We start from the raw sequence: 26,947 nt of genomic DNA, 5'->3' as shown, positions 1-26,947 counted from the left end.
TGATGGAAGGAGAGAACCAGCTCGTGTCCTCTGATCTCAGCACGCCGTGGCAGTCTCACGGGCAATAATCATCAACACAAGGTTTCCAAAAGAAAAGACAATGACCTCATTTGCGTATGCCAGCCTTTGGTGCCAGCACATACGGACAGAAGGATTAAGAAACCTACAGTTGTCAAGATCCTCCAAATTGGGACCCACCTGCTTCACAGATAGGAGGTTTTTTTTTTTTTTTTTGGTCTTTTTCTGTGTGTTTGTGTGTATGGTGTGTGTAGTGTCTGTGGGCATATGTGCATGCCCATGGGGAGGTCGGAGTAGGACCCCAAGCATCTTCCTTTTTTGCTCTCTGCTTTATTGCCTTGAGACACGGTTTCTTCGTGAACTGGAAGCTTGAAGCTTGAACCTCCTAGGCTGGCTGACTGGACAACAAACTCTGGGAAATTGGCTGTCTCTGCCCTCCAGAGCTGGAGTAATAGGCATGTGTAGTCTGAACTCAGGTTCTCATACCTGCATAGCCTGCAATTGTTCCTTAGGGGGAAACTGGAATCGAAGGCTAAAGAAGAGACTACTATGTGCACATGTGTGTGTAGATATACGCATGCACACACACACATACACAAACACACACACACATACACACATATCGTATGTATTGTTTGTGGGCATGTGTAATACAATTTATGTGCTTTTATTTCATGGGGCACCTTTTCATTCTGCATAAATATGCTTGTGTGTGACTGCACTCACCAGTGTCTGTACACGTGAAAGGCCGTGGGCTGATGCTGGAACCCGTCTTCTATTGCTATGTAATCTATTTAAACTCTTTTATATTAACTTTGCGTGTGAGATGGCATACATGTGATAGTCAGAGAACATCTTGCAGAAGCTACTTCCCTTCTTCCCTCATATGGGTTTGGAGGACTGAATTCGTGTCAGCAAGCTTGGTGGTTAAGTGCCTTACCCATTGAACCATCCTGCCAGGCTCCATCTTAGTTTTTGAGACAGGGTCTCTCATTAGACCTGGAAGCCACCAATTGGCTAGACTGGCTGAATAATAGCAGTCCAAGGGTCCCCCAGCCTCGACTACCCCAGGACTACCTAGTGTTATTATACATACATATGCTAGCTAGTGTATTATACATACATATGCATTACCATGCCTAGACCGAGCTTTAATGTCAGTGCTGGAGATCCCAGGCAGCAAGCACTTTACCTCTTGAACCATCTCCTTGGCCCATAAATATTCCTTATTACATTTCTTGGAAATTCACAGGCTGCCTCCAGCGTTCCTTCTTTTCTTTTTGCCAAACAAACCCAGGGATTGTCAGAAACCTCTCCTGGAAGGCTGAAGTGTGTTTCGACAAGCAAAGGGTTTTAACTGGGTGGATGTGCAGGAACAAGGGAAGCATTTCTAATGAAGTGTTTATGCCTCTAGGCCTCTGGGTATGTGGTGGGGTCCTTTTACGATTTGGATGTGGAGCCATGTAGTGAATTTAAGAAATACCGTGCAGCCATACACACTCGAGTGCTGACTCTGTCAAATTCATGGAAATCAAAGGAACAGCATAACGGCGCTTGTAAACCCACCCTATCATATGAAGCACAACACAGCTGTGGCTGGCAACAAGGCTTCAGTAATGTGTTAATGGCTGGCTTTTGAATACCTCCCTCCCCACCGTGAACAGATTCTTAAAAAAACAAAGGTGTTTAGAACCCCTCCTTCAGTCCATGTAAATACCCCCTCATTAGCAGAGCAGGTGTGTTGGGGGTAGGGGCCTATACCACTTCATTTGGTTTGGAATTGGGCAAGGGAGTGAAATTCCTATGACCAAAGCATCACCTTCACAGGTATCTTAAAGAAATGGCTTCTCAGAACTAGCCAAAGGCATCATGAAGGAAACAAAGTGAGCTCTGGGCAATTCAGAGATGTTTCGCAAGAGAAAATCAGACGCATGACCGCTATAATGAGTCTCTAGTTAAAGGAGATGATTTTGGAAAAAACAAAACCAACTCTACCACAGGAGGGAGGGAAGGAGGCACGCGTGGTGACGCACACCTGTAATTCCAGCACTTGGGCACTGGAGGCCAGCCTTGGCTACGGAGTGAGTTTGAGGCCAGGCTGGGCTGTATGAGACCCTCCTTCAGAAGAATAAAACAGGAGCTGGAGAGTTGGCTCAGTGGTTAGGAGCACTTGTTGCTCTGGCTTAGGAGCTGGGTTGGATTCCCAGCACTCATATGGCAGCTGACAACCAGCTGTTCCTCTTCTGACCTTGGCGGACACTGGGCATACTTGTGGTGTCCATCCATCCATTCATTCATCCATCCGTCCGTCCGTCCGTCCATCCATCCATCCATCCATCAGTCCATGCATGCAGGCAGAACAGTCAAATACATAAATAGACAAATTTTTGAAAAGAACAAAAGTAAAAGAAGAGAAAATGAGGGAGGGAGAGGGAAGGAAAGGCAGGGAGAGAATCTAAGTAAGAACGAGAGGTGGACGCAGACATGGATTTAGGCTGCAGCCTATTTACTCTGGGTTGTCTTCCTGCTCAATACCCAAGCTCAGTACACAGAAACAGGAGGTCTCCGTGATGGTGGATTAAGATTGTCACCTCGACAGCTGGAACTGAAGAGTCCAGGAATAAGAAAATAAAAACGTAGATTCCAGAAATAGGAATGTAGGAATAAAGAAATATAAAGTTGTAAGCCTAGGAGGATGAGAACAGACTGTCAGCAGCTTTCTCAGCAGCTTGAGGATTAACTATTAACAGTGGGTTATTTCGCTTTACAACACATAGCTCTGCTTACAAGGCCAAAGTATCTCTTTGCAAATTGAGAGCTAGCCTACGGATTTGAGCTGAGTCGACTTTTAGGAGATAGATCTATGACCTCTGGGTTACGCATTATCCCTGCTATGTGAAACTGGCAGCATCAAAGGGAAGAGCACAGGGCTTCAGTAAACATCACCTGAAGTTACCAAGAAAGACAATAGATTAAGTGCAAACCCTAGTTTAACTAAAAAACTCTGATAATGGAGACTGTAAAGTAAGGCAATTTGTATCTGAGTTTACCTTGAGATTGTAAAGACCTAATGTTTGATGCCACTACTATAAAAGATAGGTTGAGAAACCGACTTCTGCCACAGCCTAACCGCCCCTCCCACCCCCCCCCCCCCCCTAAAAAACAAACAAACCTCTGGCTGTGGTCTCAGATAGCTATAAGCTTTTTGTGCCCCATGGAGATTTCTTATTTTATTTTTTTCCTGGATTCTGGTTTCTGGAATAAAGTGTGCTTCTGGTTTATTAGACTTTGGAGGTCTGTCTCCATCTTTGCATGATCCCCCTGGACCCAACAAAATTACCTGGGAAGGGAGCCTTAATGAGGAACTACCCTGATTATGATGACCTATGCGCATGCTTGTGAAGGATTTTTCTTTTTATTAAGACAGGGTCTCTGGGCTGGAGACATGGTTCAGAGGTTAAGAGCACTAGTTACTCTTCCAGCGGTCCTGAGTTCAATTCCCAGCAACCATATGGTGACTCACACCCATCTGTAAGGAGATCTGTTACCTTCTTCAGGCCTGAAGGGATACATGCAGGCAGAACACTGTATATATAATAAATAAATATTTTTAAAAAAAAAAAAAGACAGGGTCTCACTATGTAGCCCTGCCTGTCCTGCAATGTGCTATATAGACAAGGCTGGGCTTAAACTCACAGAAATCTGTATGTCTCTGCCTTGCAAAGGCTGCAATTAAAGGTGTCCACCACCATGCCCAGCGTGAAGGATTTTTATTAACTGCTTTAATTGCTGTGGGGGAGACCTGCCTATCATGGGTGGCACCATTCCTTAGGTTTAAGTTCTGAACTGTGTGAGAGTAGAGAAAGTGAGCTGATCAATAGCCATGCGTGCATTTATTTATCTCAGCTCTTGACTGTGGCCATGACATGACCAGTTCATGCTCCTGTGATTTCCTCACAATGATGGACTGCAGCTGGAATTGTAAATGAAAATAAAAACAAACCCTCTCTTGGCCAGGTTTCCTGTGGTCAGGATGTTTTCTCACATCAACAGAAACACAACTAGGGTAGCCTCTGGCCTTGACTGCTCTGCACCTCACCCCCATTCCCTCTTCTGGTGGGTGGGATGTGTGTGGAGCCCAGCAGAAAACTACATGCTTTTCATGTACTGAGAGACATTTTATTGTATGGGCTGCTAAGCTAAACCAGCATGTATGTTATAAAGGTATCTTGACTTCAGAATTTGGGTCTAAGGATATGATGCTTTAAAAAGAGGTTCTTCTTTTGTTTTCACAGAAGATGAGAACCTGTGGATTGCCTCTGGAAAAATATGGTTTCATGGACCAAGGTCTCCTGAAAGGTTGCCGTGAATACCCTCAAAAACTTACTTCGCTCAACTGCTGACTGAGATGAACCTAGCACACAGGATGCACCATGAAAGACGTGATTAACAGCGCTCCCCATACAGCACAAAGCAGTTTGGAGGGGAAAAAAAAATCTATGCCCATATTCCCAAACATTGTTTATAAATGTTCTTTTACATTTAAAGGGGGATATGATATAGATAATTTACATTGGTATGGATCTTGGTTTATTGATATAAATTTAAGGGCAATCTTGTTATATGTATATTTCTGCTCTTGATTAAGGTATTGTGATTGTATAGTTCATTTAAAAATGTAATTTAAATTAAGAAATATAGGTTAATAGATAATCATCTATAATAGTCAAGTTTGTAGTCATATTAGTTAGATTTTCTAGATGTGCATAGATATATTTCAGATAGATAGGCATTCTCCATATCTTTCAAAGACTACAGAATATGGCATTTAAAATGTTTTAAAAATTTAGGACTTTTCATGATAGTGAGACATATCTGCTCCTGGTAGCACCAAGCTATTTTGAGAGCAAGATGGGCATCAAAGAGGCTCTTTACGCAGTTGGTTAGCCATTTGGGTAAGAAACTGCTCTTGCCTGGACTGCTTCACTCGACATGCAGTACCCACAGAGAGAGGACTGCTGAACTTGCCTAAAGGTGAGATGGTCCTTCGGTGTTCCTGCTTCAGGAAAGAGTCTGCAAGACATTCTGCAGGACACAGAAGAAAGTAACTAAAAACTGCCAATATAGACGAAACTGTCTTTGAAATTTCCTGCTTCATGGAAACATCTGTTGGATACTATGGGCCTGAAGGCCAAAGATGGTATAGAAGAACTTTGGGCAACTGTCCAGGCAGCAAGATGTTTCTGTCATTTCTAGAGTTTTGAAAGTTGCTTACAATGCACTTTCTGTTTATTAGGTAATATTATATCCTTCTGAAGTCTTTGATGGAGTTGAAGAATTTATAGTTATAGTTCTCCTTAGTTATGATAAAAGATAAATATAAGTATTATAACCATAATTCTTATTTTATACCTGTTTTCTTATATGTAATTTTACTATGTTAAAGTTAAAGCCTTCCTTTTTGTTTAAACAGAAAAGGAAAAATGGTGTAGGAGGCCCTTCTGTTTGTGTGTTGTTTTCATAGGTTAATGAATAAAGAAACTGCCTTGGCCTAGTTGATAGGGTGGAACTTAGGTAGGAGGAGGGAGGAAGAAGGGCAGAGTCAGGGAAGCCATGGATCCTCTGCCTGAGATGGACACCGGTTAGAATCTTGCCAGTAAGCCACAGCCACGTGGCGATACACAGATTAATGGAGATGGGTTAGACTTATATGTAAGAGTTAGCCAATAAGACGTTAGAGCTAATGGCAAAGCAGTGTTTTAATTAATACAGTTTCTGTGTGGTTATTCCAGGGCTAAGCTATCAGGGCGTCCGGAAAGAACAAGCAGCCCTCTTCTCCCAACAACATGGGGCTGCATGCACACCAGGCAAGTATCTGTCAACAGGGCCACATCCCAGCCTCTGTGAACTCAGGTTGTCATGCTTGGCCACAAGTGCCTTATCACTGAGCCATTTCACCAGCCTCATTATTTATCAGATATGCAAATGAAAGCAGTCACAGAGGGCACTGCTCGGTAGCTCGCGTCCCATTATTTTAGAACCGCGAGGAGAAGAGTTGTATTTGAGATCTGGGGAAAACTGGTGTCATCATCAAGTCAGCCCCTGCACCAAAGCTAACCCGTTTTCCAAAGTGAGTGCACGGTTAAAAATCTGCTCCGAGCTTGTGCATCATTCTTTAGGAAGGGAACAAAGAAGTGAGCAGAGCGCTGAGGTGTGCCTCCTAATGGGCCCATTCGGAGCTCTTGTTCCGCCTCCGAGGGCCTCTTCTACTTTTGGTGCCTACGTAGGCAAGTTCTTCCTAGGGACAATTATCCCTGGCAGCTGTGCCTGGAGATAAGCCTTCTGGGCTCTTGCCAAGTGCCCCCACCTAGAGGTAGATTAGCCTGATTGCCAGAGCGAGTAGAACATTCTGTGAGCCCCACTTCTCAAATATACTCATCCAATAGATTCGGCGGTCACAGAATGAGAGGTGACACACAAAACTGCTACACTGAGCGGCGGGAGGACATTAAACCCATAAAGAAAAGACGTTTTCACCTAAAAAGCATTGTCTAGGTACAGGTACCTGCTTACCAGTTCAACTTGGCAATAATGCAGTGACCTTGTCCGAATCCCAGGGACTGGGCTGATCACTCACCTTGTGCACAAATTGCTCCACTCGGGTCTGAAGGCCCCACACCTCGAACTTGACAGTCACCAGCTTGTAGGAGCACATGATGGGTTGATGGCTATCCCGCCAGCCTTCTCTCAGCTGCCCCCGGCCTGTCTTCTCAGACTTGAAGTGTTTAGGATCCTGGAAAAGATGCACCGAATGACTGGTCTATTACAACGTTAGAGCTGCGACACAGCCCCATCCTGCAATCCCAGCTCTCGGCAGGTGGAGGCGGGAGCATCAGAAGTACAAGATCATCTCAGTTACATTCCAAGTCTGAGGCCTGCCTGGGCTACCTGAACTTTGTCTTAAAAAAAAAACACAAAACAAACAAACAAACAAACAAACAAAAAAAAACCAAAACCAAAACCAAACTATCTTTATGAAATGTCCAGAATGGCCAAAATCTACACAGATAGAAAGTAGTTCAATGGTGACTAGGAACCAGAATGAGGGAAGAGTGTGAAGATCTCTAACAGGGGACACTGGTGTCTGGGAAGGGAAAGAAAGCACACTGGAGAGGCTAGGATGTCCCAGTAGGGCAACATTTGCCAAGCAAGCCTGAGGACCCAAGTTCCATTCCTGGAACCCACATAAAAAGCCAGATGTGGTGGTGAGCATTCGCAATCCCAGCTATCTACAGGGAGATGGGAGCAAGGTGGAGACAAGACAGAGCCCTGGCAACTTAAAAACCAGTAACCTGGGCTACGCTGTGCAGTGGAGAAGGAGAGATCCTGCCTCACAGGGAGGAGAGATAATGGCCTCCTGAAAACTACCCACTGACCTCCATGTTTTCTCTCTCTCTCTCTCTCTCTCTCTCTCTCCCTCTCTCTCTCTCTCTCTCTCTCTCACACACACACACACACACACGCACATACACATACACACACAGATTTAAAGAAACAAAGAAAAGGAAAACGTGGGATTGGTGGGGATAGCTAGAAAACCTTGTGGTTATACAAAAGCCATCGAATTACACACTAATTAAGAGATCGAGGGCTGGGGGTGTCCCTCAATGATAGGGCACTTTCTTCACACATGTGAGGCCCTGAGTCTGATCACCAACACTGAAACAAAAAAGGTGAATTAGATGTACTCCAATTTTAGAAATGGGAGAATACAACACAATTGGCTTAGTTATTTTCAGACACTAAATATAAACACATAAGTGCCAAATACAGTCATTAAAAATTTGACTTAGGAAACTGTGATTTTTCTTTCTTTAAAAGAAAAATTATGTTTAAGTTGGGCATGGTGGAGCACGCCTTTAATCCCAGTACTCGGGAGGCAGAGGCAGCTGGAGTTCTGTGAGTTTGATGCCAGCCTGGTCTACATCACATTGCAGGCAAGCCAAGGCTACAGAAGGAGAGGCCTGCCCAGGAAAGGGAAAAAAAAAAAGCCTGTTTCTTTTCTTTGTGTGTTTGTTGTTTGAGATAGGGTCTCACGAAGCCCCTAGACTGGCCTCAGACTCACTATGCCATTAAGGCTGGATTTGAGTTCCTGATCCTCCTGTCTCCACCCACTAAGTGACAGAATAACAGGTGTGAACCACTGTGATAAAGTTTTTATTTATTTATTTGGTTTTTCAAAACAGGATTTCTCAATGTAATAGTTCTGGCTGTCCAGGAACTCACTCTGTAGACCAGACCAGCCTCAAACTCACAGAGATCTGCCCACCTCTGCTTCCCAAGTGCTGGGATTAAAGGCGTGCACCACTACTGCCCGGCTTAAATAAACTATTTAATATTTGTTCCCAAGTAGAGACATCCCTGGAGGATGATATATACAGAGATAAATATGATATGTATGATATATTCAGAGTTATTTCCAAAGGAATACAGAGACTAATAAAGTACAAAAATACCTGCAATTATGTTTTGCTGTTTTGTGTTTTTCAGACAGGGTTTCTCTGTCTACCCCTGCCTATCCTGTCTTGGAACTCTCTCGGTAGACCAGGCTGACCTCAAACTCAGAGAGTTGAGATCCTGTGCCTCTCAAGAGCTGGGATTAAAGGGTGTATGGACACCATCACCCAGCTATGTTTAAAAATATATAATTTTCAAGAATATAAGGAAGAAACTGCAGGCCTGGGGCTCGCCATACAGTCTTGGGTCTGACCACTTCTACTGGGATCAGGACCCTGTGAGTCAGGTGTAGGACTCTAGACTGGCAAGGAACTGAACACATGGTACAGGCTGCAGGATGGAGCAAGAAATGATGGCTTCTCCTCCCCAGAGAGACTTGGGAGTAAAGACAAGTGGAGGGGGTTTAGCCAGTAAAACATTCCAGAACTCTCATAAAAAGCTGCAAGTCCAGCTGTGAGGGGAAACGGAGACAGGGGGATACCGGAACGCTTACAGATCAGCTCCACAAGATTCTCCTCTGACCTCTGTGCATGAGCACTTGTGCACCCTACGTATGAACACACACAGAAGCAGAGAGGGGAAGACATGAACCCAGGAGCTGGGACGGTGGCAGTCCAGCCTTCGTAACTCAGATGGCAGACAACTCAGATGTAGTTGAGATTCTGCAAGACCACCTATGGACGCCTCCGACGAGGGTTCTCGGGCTGCTCTTGGACCCCATCACATACCCACGCATCCCCAGGAAACACAGACCACCTCCGGGGTCAGCTCCCACACTCGGCCTTTAGAGTCGGAGCTGTGACCTGAAGATTCCACAGGGCTGACTTACTGATGAGAACTTCACAGTTACAGGGTGTTAGAATGGTGTGAATCGAGAACCACGATGACCTTGGGGCTATTTTCAGTGTCCTTGGTAGATGTCACACGCTTTGGCGTCTAATCTGATATCCCTTTGCTATCGCCCAAAGCCTTCAGACTGTATTTTAAGCTCACCACCAGTCTCCTTCAACCCCAAAGCTAAGGATGTCTGCGGACAGCATCTGAGACCTACAGCAGAGATTTCCCGGATTACTGTAACCCGCCTACCTGATGTTTCTGCCAACGTATTTGGAAAACACCTTAAATTACAAATTTCTGGGATTATAATCTGTTCCTGTAATGGCATCCATGGTGGAAGACTTTTCTTCAAAATTTTAAAATTTATCTTTATTTTATGTGCATTGGCGTTTTGCATGTGTATTTGTGCGAGGGAGTCAGATCCCTTGGACAGTTTTGAGCTGCCATGTGTGTGCTGGGAATTGAACCTGGGTCCTCTGGAAGAGCAGTCAGTGCTCTTAACCACTGATCCATCTCTCCAGCCCCATGAAAGACATATTTTGGCACCATCTGAATCTATGTTTCCAGCCATGGCCACTCAGATTTGGCCCAGAACAAATGATCTCTGATTCCTTCTGGGGTCGGAGCAGTGTTTCACGTTGACCAGGCTGAGCCTTGATCCTTCCCCTTTAGTTCTTCTCCTCAGAGTCTTGTCTGTGGCACCATCAGCTTAAGAAAAGCTAGAACACTAGGCTGGGATGTGGCTTAGATGGTAGAGCACTTGCCAGCATCATGAAGCCCTGAGTTCTCTGCAGGAGCAAGCAAGAGTTCTCAATCACTGAGCCATCGGGCCATCTCCAAGTTCCAGATATTAGCAACTTCTCCCAAAGTTTTCCTTCTCCCCAGCAGGCCCTTTGTTCTGTCTGTCTCTGCTGTTTTTGCTTCAGGACCAACTCTTGCATAGCCCAGGGGTTCTGGTAAATCACGTATCAGTTTGGTCACCTCCACAACAATGTGAACCCCAGGAGCATGGAGGGTCTCATAGCCACTGCTTCGGCACGCCACGAATTCCATAAAGACCAACAATCCTCCAGAATTAAATAAGACACAGTGACATGAAAGGGAGAATTTGGGAAATGCAGCACCTTCCTGCAAGACCCAGCACTCGGGAGGCAGAGGCAGGCGTATCTCCGTGAGTTCAAGGCCAGCCTGGTCCACAGAGTGAGTTCCAGGACAGCTGAGCCTACACAGAGAAACCCTGTCTTAGAAAAAATATTCAGTTCAGGAGACTAGAAAAGTATTGTTCACATAGCCAAAACCACAGAGATGTGTCAACCAAGGTGTGTGCGTGTGTGTGTGAGATAGAGATAGATAGGTAGGTAGGTAGATAGATAGATAGATAGATAGAGAGTCCTCACTTCTTCTTTGAAAACAGTGGCTCCTTGGTTTTCTGCTGTGTAAGCCAGACACTTGGCCTTCCAGCTCCCAAGGTCTCTGCTGTCTCCACCTCCCATCTCATAGGAACACTGTGATTACAGATCGGAACCACCGTCCCTGGGTATCTGGGGGTTCTGGAGATTTGAACTCAGTTCTTCACACTTGTATGGCAAACTCCTTATGCACTGAGCCATCTCTCCAGTCTCAAAGTATGGCTCTTGGTGGCACCACAAAAATTTAAAGTTATATTGCTGGGTGGTGGTGGTGCATGCCTTTCTTTAATCCCAGCATTCTGGGAGGCAGAGGTAGTCAGATTTCTGAGAGTTAAGAGGCTAGCCTGGTCTACAGAGCGAGCTCCAGGACAGCCAAAGCTACACAAACAAATCCTGTCTCAACAAAATCAATAAAGAAATAAGTAAATAAAATTATAGCAGGCTACTGTGAAGCAAAGTCATCTAGATGTGAATGAGAAGTTTATGTTTACCGGAGTCAGACAGGAAGTCTGTAAAAGCTGTAGGAGTTCACATTTAAATTTTCTTTAATGTGTGCACACACGTGCACACCGTGGTTCCTATGTGGAAGTCAGAGGACAAGATGGGAGTCAGTTCCTCCCCTCCCCATGTAGTTCTGGAGATCACACTCAGGGTGTTAGGATCGGCAGCAGGTGCCTTTGCCTTCATCAACCCCAGAACAGAATTTTTTTAAGTGGACAGTGAAATTTGGTCCCATGTCCTCAATTTCCGAGATAAAGCCACCGAGATTTGAGAAACATCAGATATTTCACCTGCCGATCACAGGTCCTTCCCGACAACCCACTGTTCTTTCTGCCACATTTTACTTTTAAAATTCAACACCAAAAGGGTGTTTTGTTTTTCCACTGCTCAATGTCGAAGAAGCAATTAACAATTGGGCTTTGTATGGGAACAGTATGTCCCCCACCCCACTCCACGACTGGTGTCATATCTACAGCCGATAATTTCATCTAGTAAGTCTCAAACATGGGCTATAATTAGAGATTCACATTCTAGGTGCTGGAGGGAGATACAGGAGTGGGGCTTACAAACACACAACTAATCCAAGCTCTGGATCAGGTGTGAATGTCAGCTGAATGTGTCTGGACAGCAATGCGCCAAGAAAGGGGTGCTTGTGTGTGTACACGTGTGTGTGTGTATGCGGCCACATAAGGGATCAGACATTTTTTTTTCAAGACAGGGTTTCTCTGTGTAGCCCTTGCTGTCCTAGAACTTGCTCTGTAGACCAGGCTGTTCCCAAACTCACAGAGATCCGCCTGCATCTGTTTCCCATGTGCTGGGTTGTTAGCCTTTATAAAAGGGTCTAATGCTTCACTGTAGTGTGACCAAGAAACTGTTGTTTTTTGTTTTTGATTGATTTTTTTTTTGAGACTCTGTAGCCTAGGCTGGCCTTGAACTTGTGGCAATCCTCCTGCCTCGGTCTCCTGACTGCTGGAGTCCAATACACTGAAAGTTTTGTACAGCGGCCTGGTGATTCCCCCAAAGGATGTGTTAAGTGCCTTCATTCCTGTAAACTATGGGCCCGCTGTGATTGGAAACCAAGGTCTTTGCAGATGCAATTAAGCTTTAGATGAGGTCACCCTGGCTTAACTGAATGGGCCCTAGATCCAACGACAAGTGTCCTTGAAAGAGACAGCCACTTGGGGACAGGGGCAAAGACCGGAGTTGCCCAGTTACAACCCATGACCTCCTGCAGAAACCAGAAGCTGGAACTCAGGGTCTCAAGAACGTGACAGAAACCTCCAGGGAAGAGGTGCAGGCCACACAAGGTCAAGGTCCCAGAGCTTGACTCTGACTGGACTTGGGCAGGGTCTGGACACCCTGCTCTCCAGAACCTCCCATGGTACAGCCACTGCTACCAGATACAAGCAGATGAGGGACCTGAAACTCAGAAATGATCAGTAACCTATCCAATATTGTCCCCCCACCCCTGGGCCAAGGTGTTCAGCCCTCTGTGCACACCTCCCCTCCCCACCCCTTCTTGGATGAGACTTAACCACGGGAAGAAGCAGGCTAGAGACTCTGGAGCTCTCCCGGGTCCGTTCTGCTGTGGCGACAAGAAGGCACCATTTAGGCACCAGGGACTGGATCTGCCTCGGGACCCCCTATGTAGCCATTTCCTCTCGGAGGAGGAAACCCAGGCAACACACAGAACTCAGAAACCTGAAGGAATTTACAGGGCTCAGGGAGTTCAGAACGTTACAAGATTCTGTAACCAGAAACAGTTGCCGCAGAGAGACGCCTTTTCTGCTGACTGTAAATTGTGCAGAGAGCTCCAAATAAAAGTCAACACTGGCTGGGTGGTTCTGGCACATGCCTTTAATCCCAGCACTCGAGAGGCAGAGGCAGGTGGATCTCTGTGAGTTTGGGGACAGCCTGGTCTACAGAGCGAGTTCTAGGACAGCCAAGGCTACACTGAGAAACCCTGTCTCAAAAAACCAAACCAAGAGAGAGAGAGAGAGAGCCACCAGCCCCCATCTCATGCTGGGATGGGTTTTTTGGTGACGCAAGCTGCCTTTGAGTCACCCTCTAAGTAACTCCTCACCCACATTCCCCAAGTAACCCCAGCCAACTAAGAGACTTGGGCGGATCTCCTTCTTTGGTCTGTCACCGGTGCTCCATCTGGGGTGAGGAGACGTTTGTTTTCGTCTCCCCAGGATAAGTCTGCTGGAGCCTTAATTTTCCAGCCTCCAGAATCAAGAAGGAAATGATGACAATTTCAAAGCCACCCCATGCACAGTTACAGCTGTCTGGGTGGAGAAAGACACAACTCTTACCCCAGAAAGACAGAATATTTCATCTGAAAGCCCGGCAGAGTCAGAAGAGACCCACACGGTGGAAGGGAGTTTCTGACTCTCCTGTTGCATCATTTGAGGCTTAGCTCGTGAATTGCTGTTTTCAGCACGGAACACAGAAAGGGACTGCTGCTTGGGCGATGTCACAGAGTGACCCAGACATGGAGCCCGAACAGCCAGCGATAGACTACCATCAAGTTCACTCAACTCTGGCCAAGGGCTGCAGGAAAATGAGCTCAAACACGAACGTGACCACTGAAGAGGATGGGAGCTTCCTCTGGGGAGTGTCAGGCTGGCTGAGCATTCCTGTTTTCTGGAAGCTGGTACTTCTCCAGGTCTATACTTCAAGGGTGTATTTTTATTTTGTTTTAGATATGGTCTCACTATGAAGCCTTGGCTGTCTCTATGTAGACCAGGCTGGAACTCACAGAGATCTGCCTGTCTCTGCTCCTGAGTGCTGGAAAGGTTATGTCATGATACCCGGCCTCAAGAGAAGGGTTGACAATTGTTACTGGGCCACAAGTTCTTATTGGTGAGACATACGGCCAGGTCAGTCCTATGCCAAGGTCAAGTGATAGCGTTCAGTGCCCAGACACAATGTATCTTCCACTTTCTCTTAGGAAAAGCAGAGAACAAGGTAGGTCGCCTGGGTGTGACAGTCATCCCTAGATCCCTGCTGTGTGTCCTTCCTGGATTCCCTCTGCTCTGCTCCCGATTTGGGCACTTGGGTGCTTTGTGTCCTGGCACTGCTATAATGAAGGACCACAGACTGAGGGCTGAGATGACAGAGATTGGCTGTCCCACAGTGTGAAGGCGACATCTAAGATCAAGGAGTCTTCCTGCAGTTTTCTTCTTCCTCAGCGCTTAGGGGTTGTCTCACCATCTTTGACATTGCTTGGCATACCTCTGAAGGAATCACAGGCAATGTTCTTGTGTGTGCCCACATCGTCTTCCTTCTGTGTCCTCATATAAAGGACATCAGTCATATGGGACGGGGCCCACCCTAGTAACCCTAACCTGTTATAGCTCTCGAATCTCAGTTCACATACAGAAGCATCGCAGGCAAGACTTTGATAGATTGTTTATTTATTCATTGAGACAGGGTCTTTTTTATGTAATCCCAGCTGTCCTGGAACTCACTATGCAGACCAGGCTGTCCTGGGACTCACAGGGATCTACCTATCTCAGCCTCCCGGCTTTAGGAACCTTTCAGATAGACCCCGTTAAGCCCATGTCAAGGGTCAGAGAAGTGTGGTCAATTATTTTTCTTGTCACGTGACACAACATCTCCTAGAAGCGCTTATGAAAGGGAAGGCTTATATTGGCTCACAGTTTCAGAGCATCTTGGTCCATCATGATGGGGCGGCATGGCTGTGGGAGCCGCTTTCCAGATTGGCCAACCAAGCGGCAGCAAAAGTCGGCCAGAACCAGAAGTGGATATAACTCCAAGGTCCACCCGTGAGCAATTTACTTAGACAGGTGAGGCCTCCACATCTGCAAGTTTTCCCAGCCTCTTCACAACACTGCCACCAGCTGAGAGCCAGGTGCTCAATCCCATGAGCCTGAGGACAACATTTCACGTTTGAACTGGATTAGAGAGTTTTGTTTTTGTTTGTTTTTTACAAGGCTAGTCATCAGATTTCTGAGGTCTCCTCTAAGTGCTCCCTCAGTTGGTCATGGACCCTCACAAACACTACTCTGTCTACAGCCGGATCTGCTGGGTGACACGGAAACTCTCAGCAAGCAAGACTCTAGCCCAGCAACTGGGTGCCTTAGGATGTGTGAACCTATTTGCTCTTCTGGCCAGGGACTTCTCCATTCATCCACGGTGAAGTCTCTAGCTCGGAATGTTGCTGGATTCTCCAGGCCAGTCAGGTGGTACAGTGAACCCTTGCAGTTAACGCACATCTCAATAGAGAGGGCTAAGCTGGTGCCAGGGCTGTTTCCCCAGGACTTGGTTGGCCACCACTTCCCTTTGGCACATCTGAGAAGGTTTTCCCTCTGTGATGTCAGCAGTACCTGGAGGCATTGCCACCTCACACGGGGACAAGAGAAGACAGAGGCGACACGGAGGGATTCGGCATTTGGGTAGCTCACGGAAAACTGTGTCCCTGCATGGCTTTCAATCAAACACACATCTGGAATGTGCAAAGAGAAGCCCACAGGAGATCTAGGCCCAGCTGCAGGAGAGCTTGCATCTTGGCAGCAGTACTATCAGCCACATAAACTGAGATATAGAGTTTCCATGATTAATTACACTGCCAGTCAGAACCACAAAAGACAAAAGCCAGCAGGGGCTTGCCCTGCTAATTGAAATACGTTTTTGATAAATGTTAAATATAAAAAGGCTGACTGGGAATCCCAGCTAGGAACTGCTATATTATGTAATAATACTCAGCCCCAAAGCGGAGAAAAACAGACAGAACACAATACTGTATTAGATTTTTTCCCCTATGTGCTGGAATTTTCCCCCAAGGTCACTCCAAGGTGATGTTTAAGAGTGATTGACAACTTGACAGGTTCTAGAATCACCACGAAGGTAAATCTCTGGGTGTGTGTGTAAGGAATTTGCTAGAGTGGGTTCACTGAAGTGGGAAGGACTCTAACTACCTGACTGCGGCGACAGCAAGCTGGGTCCCAGCATCCACCTCCCTCCTTTTTCCAGCTGTGAACACCAGCTGCTTCCTGTTCCTGCCAACGGGCCTTCCCTCCGTGATGGACCGACCCCGTGGACTTTGAGCCAGAACAAATCTTTCCTTCTTTAAGTTGCTCTTGGCGAGGGTTTTTGTCAGAGCAATGAGCCAAGTAGCTAACACAGTCCAATGCTGTCTGTAGTTGACTTTTTGAGGCAGGGTCTTGCTGTGTAGACTACACTGGGTCTGGAACCTGTAATCCTCCTGCCTTAGCCTTCAGAATACTGGGATCACTTTCTTCCGATGAATGGCCATTTCACTGGGAAGAAATTTATTCCCAAAATTTAGTATAGAGTTTTTTGAACCTCAGACCTACAAGAGGTACACAAACACTTTTAAAGAGCCTTGCCCCACAGGAGGGTAAGCTAAGTATCCCATTCACGTGTAATGTGCAGGTCAGGGAACTCTATGGACAAAATATAGATCAGCCGGTTTCCAGGGTGGGGACAGAGGTGGGGGTCAGAATATAGGGGTGACAGTTAACATATAAACATTCCCTTTTAGAGTGATGAGAATGCTTAAAATTTGATTGTAGTGACAGTTATACATATCTCTTAATAAGCTTTTACATTATATTTTATCTATATCCACCCATCCGCCCATCATCAGTATACCTGTGTGTGCACACGTGTGTGTGTGTACACACATGTACCATGGAGCAAATGTGGACGTCAGAGGACAGTTTGCAGGAATTAGCTCTATCCTTCCATCAGTCTGGGTTCCAGAGCTCACTCAGGTCATCAGGCTTGATAGCCAGCAGGTTTACCTACTGAGCCATCTCGCTGGCTCGGATCTACGACCAAAACAGTACCCTCAGCATGGGTGGATCTTGGTGTCTGTGATCTACAGTACAATGAAACCTTTAAACAAATCAAACCCAGAAGCTCTCAGAGCACATTGGAGCTAAGTGGTGACTTAACTAAAAAGGTCAACCATGACGCGACAGTTTACCAAGAGGAAACGAAAAAGCCTGGCTGGAAAGCTTGGCTAGCGGGGTCAATCCTTGCCTTGTTTCCAGCTAACGCACAGAGCGCTATTCTTAGCCTTTGCGCTCCGCACCAGAGTGTACCACGAGCCGCGAGTTATGCTGTTCCCCAGCAAAGTGACTCCATCAGAGGAAGTTCGCTCTGAAGTTCTGTCTGGCACGTAGAAAGCCAGAGGACACGCGTTCTCATGGCGGGGCTGCCTCAGCATGTGTTCCACACCTGTCCCAGTTAAAATTTAGGGCTAGAGACATTCAGAACTCATCATGCTGAGAAGAGAGAGGGTGAGAATGGAAATTGTGGATAAACACCACAGAAGAATTTATCCGTCCACAAAGACCACTACTGATGCCTTCTAGGGGCCTGGGAAAAGACTAAGAAAAAAAAACAAAACTAAAAGGCCACTGGGGAGGGGGTTCAGAAGAGAGTCCAGAGTGGAAGGAAGGAAAAGCACCACGTGACTTGAGCGTTCAAGGTTTGTATCAGAGCTGGTGCCAAGTACTTCAAGCACAATTTTACTTAATCCTTGGGACATAAATAAGAAAAGGATGGGGTCCTTGTCTGTGGTTCCTAGGATGGTGCTCCTATAGTTGTTGGAATTTCCTGAGCCTCGGCTGTCCTTATGATCCAATAGGAACCCCTTCCCTCACGCTTTAATTGGTGTTAATGGGGTGAACTGAGTTGGAGCTTCAATACAAGGTGGACTGGCAATCAAAACAGCCACATGACCGAAAGACCCATCTGCTGATCTCTGGAAAACGGGAGCATCGAAGAGCCAGATCTGCAAAATCTTATAACAATAAGACCTGGTGATTAAGAGAGAGCCCAAGTCAGTGACACCTTGGCTTTCCGGGTAGGCAGGCCTATGAGTCAGCTTTTTCATTACCATGACAAAATGTCTGAACTAAACAATTTACAAGAAGTGTTGTTTCCCTTTTCCCCCAACTCATGACTTCTAGAATTTCAGTTCATGGTCACTTGGTCCTTTTGCTTTGGGCCTGGTGCAGTGGGAACAGCAAATCACAGTGGGGGAGGCAGCTGGTGCTCTCCTTTCACCATGTGGGTCCCAGGGATTGAACTCAGGTCATCCGCGTTGGCTGCAAGCTCCTTTATCCATGGAGCCACCTCACCTGCCTCCCCCCTAGTCTTCTATGACCGCAGTACGGAAGAGGAGGAGGCTTCGTATTTTCATATTCCTGGATCAGCCAAGAGTCTGAGGCAGCTCCCAATGTCTGTAGTCAGTTATCTGAGAAGACCCCTGTTGTGTGGTTGTGAGAAGAGGCCAGCTGTGTATGGGTAATGAGTCAGGACTCCCTCTTCTCCATGCAGGAAGGGTTAGAGACAATGATCTGGGCAGTGGTGAGAGGCAATCTTCTCACAGGCCTGGCAAGTATCTGACACTTAGTGATTAGCAGCTGCCTGAAGACTGAAAGACCTTAATTTCTCTTGTTCCCAGCATTGGGCCTGGTTCCCAGGTCTAGTACAATAAATGGTGTCTCCTGAACACCCTGTTACATAACGCAACCCAGTTGCTTTTGACACACATCAAGAGGACTGCTAATTACAGCCAACAAGATTATTCAAGGACACACTAGAAAGAACCCCTCTTACACTGTGTGACGACAGGAATCTAGCAAACAGCATCCTAATACCCCTGGGCCAAGCCCCTCCATTTAGGAAGCCAGGTAGGAACCAAATGGGTTTTAGCACAAGCTTTGAAATTGTCCTCATTCACTCTGACTTTAGCAGTGGTCTTCAGATACAATCTGGCCCTTAGATACCTCAAGTCTTTTTAATCAAAAATCTAATTAGAGACTCACAGGCATTCTTTGGGATATGTGTATGGGCATGTGTGTATGCAGGTGTGCGTGTAGGTGTGTATGGGCATGTGTGTATGCAGGTGTGCGTGTAGGTGTGTATGGCATGTATGTATGCAGGTGTGCGTGTAGGTGTGTATGGGCATGTGTGTATGCAGGTGTGCGTGTAGGTGTGTATGGACATGTGTGTATGCAGGTGTGCGTGTAGGTGTGCACGGGCATGTGTATATGCAGGTGTGCGTGTAGGTGTGCACGGGCATGTGTATATGCAGGTGTGCGTGTAGGTGTGCACGGGCATGTGTATATGCAGGTGTGCGTGTAGGTGTGCACGGGCATGTGTATATGCAGGTGTGCGTGTAGGTGTGCACGGGCATGTGTATATGCAGGTGTGCGTGTAGGTGTGCACGGGCATGTGTGTATGCAGGTGTGCGTGTAGGTGTGTATGGGCATGTGTGTATGCAGGTGTGCGTGTAGGTGTGTATGGACGTGTGTATGCAGGTGTGTGTGTAGGTGTGTATGGGCATGTATGTATGCAGGTGTGTGTGTAGGTGTGTATGGGCATGTGTGTATGCAGGTGTGCGTGTAGGTGTGCATGGGCATGTGTATATGCAGGTGTGCGTGTAGGTGTGTATGGGCATGTGTGTATGCAGGTGTGCGTGTAGGTGTGTATGGGCATGTGTGTATGCAGGTGTGTGTGTAGGTGTGTATGGGCATGTGTGTATGCAGGTGTGTGTGTAGGTGTGTATGGGCATGTATGCAGGTGTGCATGGAGGCCGGAGGTAGATGTCAAGTGTCTTTCTCTATTGTTCTATTTTAAAAATATTTTTGTTGTTTGTTACTGTTTTTTAAATTATGTACATGTATGTGTGTCTGTGTGTGGGCTTGTATATGTGAGTGCAGTGACCTTGCAATCCAGAAGAGGGCACGGATCCCCTGAAACTACAGTTACAAGTGTTTGTGAACCACCCAATGTGGGGACTCACAAAGGAATCCAGATAACCTAAGAGCGGTAAGTGCTCTTAACTGCTGAGTCATCTCTTTAGCCCTAGAGAGCTGCACAATTTTGTAACGTGTGTGTGCCTTTGTGTATGTATGTGTACCATGCCATGTAGTGTCTACACAAAGTCAGAAGTCAGGTCCCCTTAGAACTGGAGTGGACGGGCGCCACTAGGCCTGGGTGCTGGGAACTGAACCTGGGTTCTCTTCAAGAGTAGCAAGCACTCTTTTTTTTTTTTTTTTTTTTGATTTTCGAGACGGGGTTTCTCCGTAGCTTTTGGTTCCTGTCCTGGAACTAGCTCTTGTAGACCAGGCTGGCCTCGAACTCACAGAGATCTGTCTGCCTCTGCCTCCCGATAGCAAGCACTCTTAAGCATTGAGCCATCTCTCCAACTGCACATTAAGGTTTGAATCCAGGCTTCTAGGAACTTCCAGCAAATTATTTAGAGTTCTCTGAGCCTCAGTGCTCTTATAAAATGGTGGCAGCATCTATATTTCAGATGTTCGGATTAAACAGTACAGCTGAATCAGATACCTTCACACAGGCGTCTATTTTTAGCTTCCGACCCTCAGGTGCGGCAGGTTAATGAGAGATCTGTGACTATCTGAAGGCCTGTGTTTGTGTGCTGGTGACTGTATGTCTTTCTCAGAGACCCTTAATCGTAAGGACGAAGAGACACATCTATTCTTCCCTGGATATTTTTGACACAGGAGCTGAACAGTTGGACTTGAAGTCTGAAGGAAGGGAGGCAATCGGTGGGTCAGGTCTCACTATTTGGGCGTGTGTGTGTGTGTATGTGTGTGTGTGTACCCCTGCCGACCCCACAGAGCTGTGGACTGGGAGAAGCAAACCGAGGTGAGGGTTAATCTAAAGCTCTTCCCAATGCAAAAGCAACCAAGGGGAACAAGCACAGATACGTTATGCTGTGATCAATACTCATGACCACTATAGAGGGTCACCCTGATTTCACAGAGCCAGCAGGTTGCCATCAGGTAGGCTGAAACTAAAAAGCCCTGGGCTGGTCAAATTGGACTGTCAAGTTGATGGGATTTAGAGCCAATATGGAAGCAAGTCTGAGGGCATTTCTAGGTTAAGTTAACCAAGGTGGCAGGACTCACGGTGGATGTGGGCAGTCCCCTTCCTGGAGGAGGGCATCCTGTGCTGCAGAAGGAGAAACTGACTTGATCGCTGCTCCCCTATCCCCCACTTGCTGACCGTGGGTGCAGCGTGACCAGCTCCTTCATACCCCAGTGGTCGTGTCTTCCCTGCCATGATGTACTTACTGTACCCTCAAACTTGGGAGCCCTAATAAACCCTTTCTTCCTTAAGCTGCTTCTGTTGGGTGTTTTGTCAGAGCAAAAGACAAACAAACACAGGCACTGACTCGCTTTGGAATGAGAACAGACAAGCTTTGTGGCTTATATTGCTATACGTCGCCCAGATGGAGTATCAATAAAGTGTTTTAAAAATGTGAACATACAGCCGGGTGGTAGTGGCGCACGCCTTTAATCCCAGCACTTGGGAGGCAGAGGCAGGCGGATCTCTGTGAGTTCGAGGCCAGCCTGGTCTACAAGAGCTAGTTCCAGGACAGCTAGGGTTGTTAACACAGAGAAACCCTGTCTCAAGAAACAAATGAACAAACAAAAACAAAGCAAAACAAACCCCAAAACAAAAAAAAAAAAAAAAGAAAGAAAACCCAAGCTTCCCTAAAACTCGTGAACAAAGGAAACAGAGGGTCGTAGACCTTACATGGTTTACTTGTCATCTACCACGCGTAAAGCCGCACAAATCCTTTACCGGATGTCCTTTACCGCATTATGGGGACTTCCTGGCCTCTAGAACTGAGAGTAAATAAACGTCTCTTGTTTATAGATTAGCTGGTCGGTGATATTCCGCTACAGCATAAGAAAGTGAACTAAGTTCGGCTCCATCCTGGGACTTGAAGGAACAGACTGCCCAAACTTGGCAGAACAGCAAATTTAAGTTCTAAGGTTTCTTAGAGATGCTGAATCAGACACACGGCATTTGGAATGAGGTTAAACCACACGAGAAGAACGAACACATTTTTGGTAACTGTGCAGCGCAAATGGCTTTAGTTTCTGAAGCATCTTGATGAGCCTGCAGAGGGTTTTGAGAGTCTAGGAAGTGGAACTGTCATCAGAATCACACTTCTGCCTCGCTCCCCGACTCAGGCTGCTGACTGAAAAGCACCAGGCAAACAAACAAACTTCCAGAGCGCCTCTCATGGCAGCCACCTGCCAAGGTGCATGCTTGCCCTCCCGCAGATCAGGAGCAGGACAACTGTCTCAAAGGCTACGATGAGAGCTATTTGTTCTACTTGTTTAAAGAGTTATCTTTTGTTATTTTTCACTGTGTGTGTGAGAGGAATGAAATGTGGATCCTCTGGAGGAGCAGTAGATTTTGTCTGCCGAGCCATTTCTTCAGACTCATGAGCTTTTAATTGTCAGCTTGACACCATCTGGAATCATCTGAGGACTTGTGTCTATGTCGGGTTGGCCTGCGGGGATGTCTGTGGAGGATTGTCTTGAAGATCCAGCCCACTGTGGGTGGTGTCATTCCCTAGGCAGCAGGTGCAGCATTGTGTGAGAAAGGAGAAAGCAAGCACATCTGCATACATCTGTGGCTCTCTGCTCCCGACTGTGGATATGATAAGACGAGCTCCTTCAAGCTCGTGCCATTGTGACTTCTCCGCTACCAACCCTTCTCCTTTTAAGTCACTTTTAGTCAGGTTTTTTTTTTTTTTTTATAATTAATCACAGAAACAGAAATGCCACCAGGACAAATGTCTGCCAAGCACTGAGCTAGTCACTTCACATGCTTCGCCTTGCTTTGGTGGCACCTCAATTCACCTCTCCGTTCAAGCTTCGGAAGGGAAGAGAGGACGCGAGGCAGAGCAGAGGATGATGAAGTGTGGGGGCTGCGGTCATCTGGGTGTCCTCCCAGAGCCAGGTCCCTCTTCACGTGAGGGTGATTCATCTGGACAGAAAATGTGACAAATGAGGGGTTCTAGATGTCGTCTTTGGCACAGATCCCTTCTACAACAAGATCACTTGTTTCTTGGTCCTGTGGACTCGGTGTGTGCGTGTGTACTTGCACGCACTGGCCAGAAATTATTGTCAGAAGCCCATTTATTTTGTCCGGGACTCTTCTAGGACTGGGAGCTGATAGACAAGCTGTACTGGCTGGCCTGTGAGTCCCAGGGATTCTCTGTCTTTCCCTCTTGATTTAAGGGATTATAGACACATATCATCATGTTTGACTTTATCTTAAAAAGAAAGAAGGAGGAGGGGAGATGGGGTGGCTCAGTGGATAAAGACACTTGCAGCCAAGCCTGAAGACCCGAGTTCAATCCTGGAAACCCATATAGTGGAAGTTTCTACAAGTTATTCTCTGATTTCTGTGCATATGGGCACATGCGTTAAATAAATACATGTACATGCACCCAATAAATACATGTATGCAATAAGAAGCAAGGGCAGGGAGTGGCTGAGGAAGATAGGTGACGTTGATCTGTGGCCTCCATGCACATATACCATATACTAACACCCATGAAACACACAAATGCATACATAGAGGAAGAAATATATGACTACCACCAGGGAAAAAACAGAAACACCTTCGATATCCACCAGACGGCAGCCAGTATAATTTGAGGAAATGTTACATGTGGCTGCTCACACCTGCAATCCTGGCACTTGGGAGGTTGATGCAAGAGGAGGATCAGAAGTTTAAGGCCAGCCTGGGATACATGATTCTGCTTTAGGGGCAAAGAAAAAAAAAGGTAAAGAGGGGGCGAGAGAGATGGCTCATCAGTTAAGAGCACCTGCTGCTCTTCACAGCCTCTGAGTTTGGTGCCCAATACTCTTGGTAGGTGGCTCACAACCTGTAATTCCCAGCGATCTGACATGCTCTTCTGGCCTCTGTGGGCACCTGCACACAGGGTACACCCCTACACACAGCCCGCCCATCCTCTTCTTATTGCTCAGGAGACACTGGGAACCCATTCTCCGACAACTGTGTTCCTCGGAATGAAAAAAAGATGGTGGTAGGGGCAGTAACAACAAAATAACCATAAACTGAACTTAACTGTGTGTTTGCGCATAAGGCAGCTACACTTAGCATGGTTCTTTGGAGAGAACTGAAAATCTTCAGCACTCTCAACTACCAAGGTGCAGACCCAAATGAAAATATTTTTAATTAGAGAGAGCCAAGAGGTTTGGAAGGGGACAGCTAAGGACGGCAGTATTTACTCATCTGGTGCTTCTGTTCCCTTTCTGGGGGCCTGTCCTTAGCAAATAACATTTATTCTCTCACCCTTGACAGTTATTGGAAACGTTGGATGTGCTTCTCCTTGTTCTCTTCTTCTCCCTCAAGAGTGGAGTCAACAGATGGTGGGAACTGTGGTGAATGATGAACCAGCTGCTGAGGAGGCTTGGGCCAGGGAGACTATAATCCAGGGATCTGGAGAGAGTCACCTCAGTCCAAGGAGAAAGTCCTAAATCAAATTCCATCTAAAGATCCTCTCTTCCCGGTCACATGTTCCTCCTTACCACAGAAGGGGCCCATGCTACTGGGACAGCCTTATGTGTCTCTTCTTTTTATTTGTTTTCATGTGTGCATATGTGTGTGTGTATGTATGTATGTGTCTGTGAGTGTGTATGTGTGTGAGTGTGTCTGTGAGTATGTGTGTATCTGTGAGTGTGTGTGTGAGTATGTGTGTGTGAGTATGTGTGTGTCTGTGAGTGTGTATATGTGTGTGTCTGAGTGTGTGTATATATGTGTGTCTGTGAGTGTGTGTGCACATGCATGCAGATGCCTGTGGAAGGTAGAAGGGGGCATCAGGTTCTAGAAGCTCAGGTTAAAGGCATTTGTGAGTTGTCTGTCTCATGTGGGTGTTGGGACCTGGATTTGGGTTTTCTATGAGACCACCAAATGCTCTTCATGGCTGAGCCCTGGGTAACTCTTCTTCATCATTATTTAAGTTCCAAATTAAATTAGTTCACCAAAATGACTAAGTTCTACCACCAGTAAGATGAATACTTTTCCATTCTCTAAGATGACAGAGAGAGAGAAATTCCTTCATCTGGAATAAGAAAGTCAAACTCAAAAGATAGCAAAGATCTGGAGAGACGCTCAGCAGTCAAGAGCACTCGATGCTCTTGCAGAGGACCTGGGTTAGTTCCCAGCACCCACATGGGAGCTCACAGTCCTCCGTAACTCCAGTTCTAGAGAATCCAATGCCCTCTTCCAGCCTTCTCAGGCATGCATGCATGCAGGCAAAACATTCAAACACATAAAATAAATCTAGAAACCAAACCAAACCACAAAACCCAAACAAAACTCTTACCACTGCCAACACCATCAAACCCACAGCCCCCCACCTCCAGCAGGGTTTCTCTGTGTAGCCCTGGCTGTCCTGGAACTCACTCTGTAGACCAGGCTGTCCTCGAACTCACAGAGATCTGCCTGCCTCTGCCTCCCAAGTGCTGGGATTAGAGGATGCACTGCTATATTTGGCTCATCCTCCACATTCTTGAATAGGAAATTCCATTTTTTTTCTCTCCCTGCCCATTTGTACTGGAGGCATATCTGAAAATTTAAAAGACATGCCTTCCTCTATAGGCAGGGGTTGTAGCTGCAGGGGCGGCACGGAGGAGGCCGATACATGGACTATTTTCTCAGGATACAGTCATGATGGAAGTCAAGCCTCTGAACCAACACACTAAATGAGAACCAGATGCAAGAGAACCAGACGGACCATTGGCCAATACTATCTGCCTCATATGAGGTCTCTGTGAACTTGACTTTGAGACTGCCCAGTGTGGACCAGTTCTGCAGGTTGGAAATGAGGTTTGGTTTTTATACCCCTGGAACTGCCACCTCGGCTGTATGGATGGGTCTCCTGGCTTGTGTCCTCTGCACAGTCCCTTTTTCCTCCCCTGCATCTTCACCTTGAAATCTTGGCAGAGCATCAGCGAGTCGGGACGGCAGTCTTGGCAGAAGCAAAGAGCCATGCATCAACCTCATCGCGGGCGCAGACTGTATGGAGCACATCCCACCCTCTTTGCTGCTCTGCTGGCACGGACAAGCCTGGGCATGTGACTTGGCACAAAGAACTTTCTGAATTCCATAGACAGCCTTGTCTCTGTGAGGCTTAAAAGAGGTGCTCTCTTTGACCCTCCGAGTTCACACTGGCGTGTGTGTGTGTCTGTGTGCGTGTGTGCGCGCACACACAGGTGGAGGCCAGCGGAACACATTGGGGGTTTTTCATGAATATTCTATACCTTACTGAGCTTGGTGCTCACTGATAGTCTCTCCCGGCTGGCCAGTGAGTTTGGGGGACCTGTCTGACTCTGACCCTGGCATTGTGGTCACAGCTCTATGTCATAGGAACATCTGACTTTTATTGGGTTCCGGGGATCCAAACTCAGACCCCCACTCTTGCAGAGGAGGTGCTTCACCCCAGAGCCATCTCTCTGCTCTGATTAAAAGGAAAACACAACAGCACTGCTCTTTGGGCCCCTCTCATGGGCAAAAGCACAGACGGGCTGGAAGGGTGGCTCTGTGGTTGTGAGTGTTTGCTGCTCAGCACCCACGTCAGGTGGCTCAGAGCTGCCTGCAACTCCTGCTCCAGGGATCTGATGCCCTCTTCTGGCCTCCACAGACATCTAAACACACGTGGCACACACGTGTACAAATACATAAACACACAGAGAAAGTCAAGAAAGAATGAAGCTTGAGTTTAGGAGGCTTGGGAGCTGCCGCTCAGGCCGTGGACTTGCTAGGAGACAGGGTCCCTGAAAGATGAGAATTGGGCCTTC

General features: G+C 46.8%; 1 protein-coding gene across 6 annotated transcripts in view; it reads right to left on the bottom strand.

The window, feature by feature from the left end:
* Positions 1-26,947, bottom strand: part of Pitpnc1 (phosphatidylinositol transfer protein cytoplasmic 1) — a 276,157-nt gene that overhangs the window by 22,440 nt on the left and 226,770 nt on the right. For all 6 annotated transcript variants that reach the window (XM_041635717.1, XM_041635714.1, XM_041635719.1 and 3 more), the window contains exon 7: positions 6,656-6,811. In XM_041635717.1, coding sequence (XP_041491651.1) covers positions 6,656-6,811 — 156 coding nt within the window. The remainder of the gene's footprint in view (positions 1-6,655; positions 6,812-26,947) is intronic.

The sequence above is a fragment of the Microtus oregoni genome, unplaced genomic scaffold (assembly GCF_018167655.1).
Source record: "Microtus oregoni isolate MIOR12 unplaced genomic scaffold, Mior012 000048F_ref0000485, whole genome shotgun sequence".
NCBI classification, from domain to species: Eukaryota; Metazoa; Chordata; class Mammalia; order Rodentia; family Cricetidae; genus Microtus; species Microtus oregoni.
Note: the sequence above shows the minus strand (reverse complement) of the source record. Positions and strands in the feature narration are given on the sequence as shown.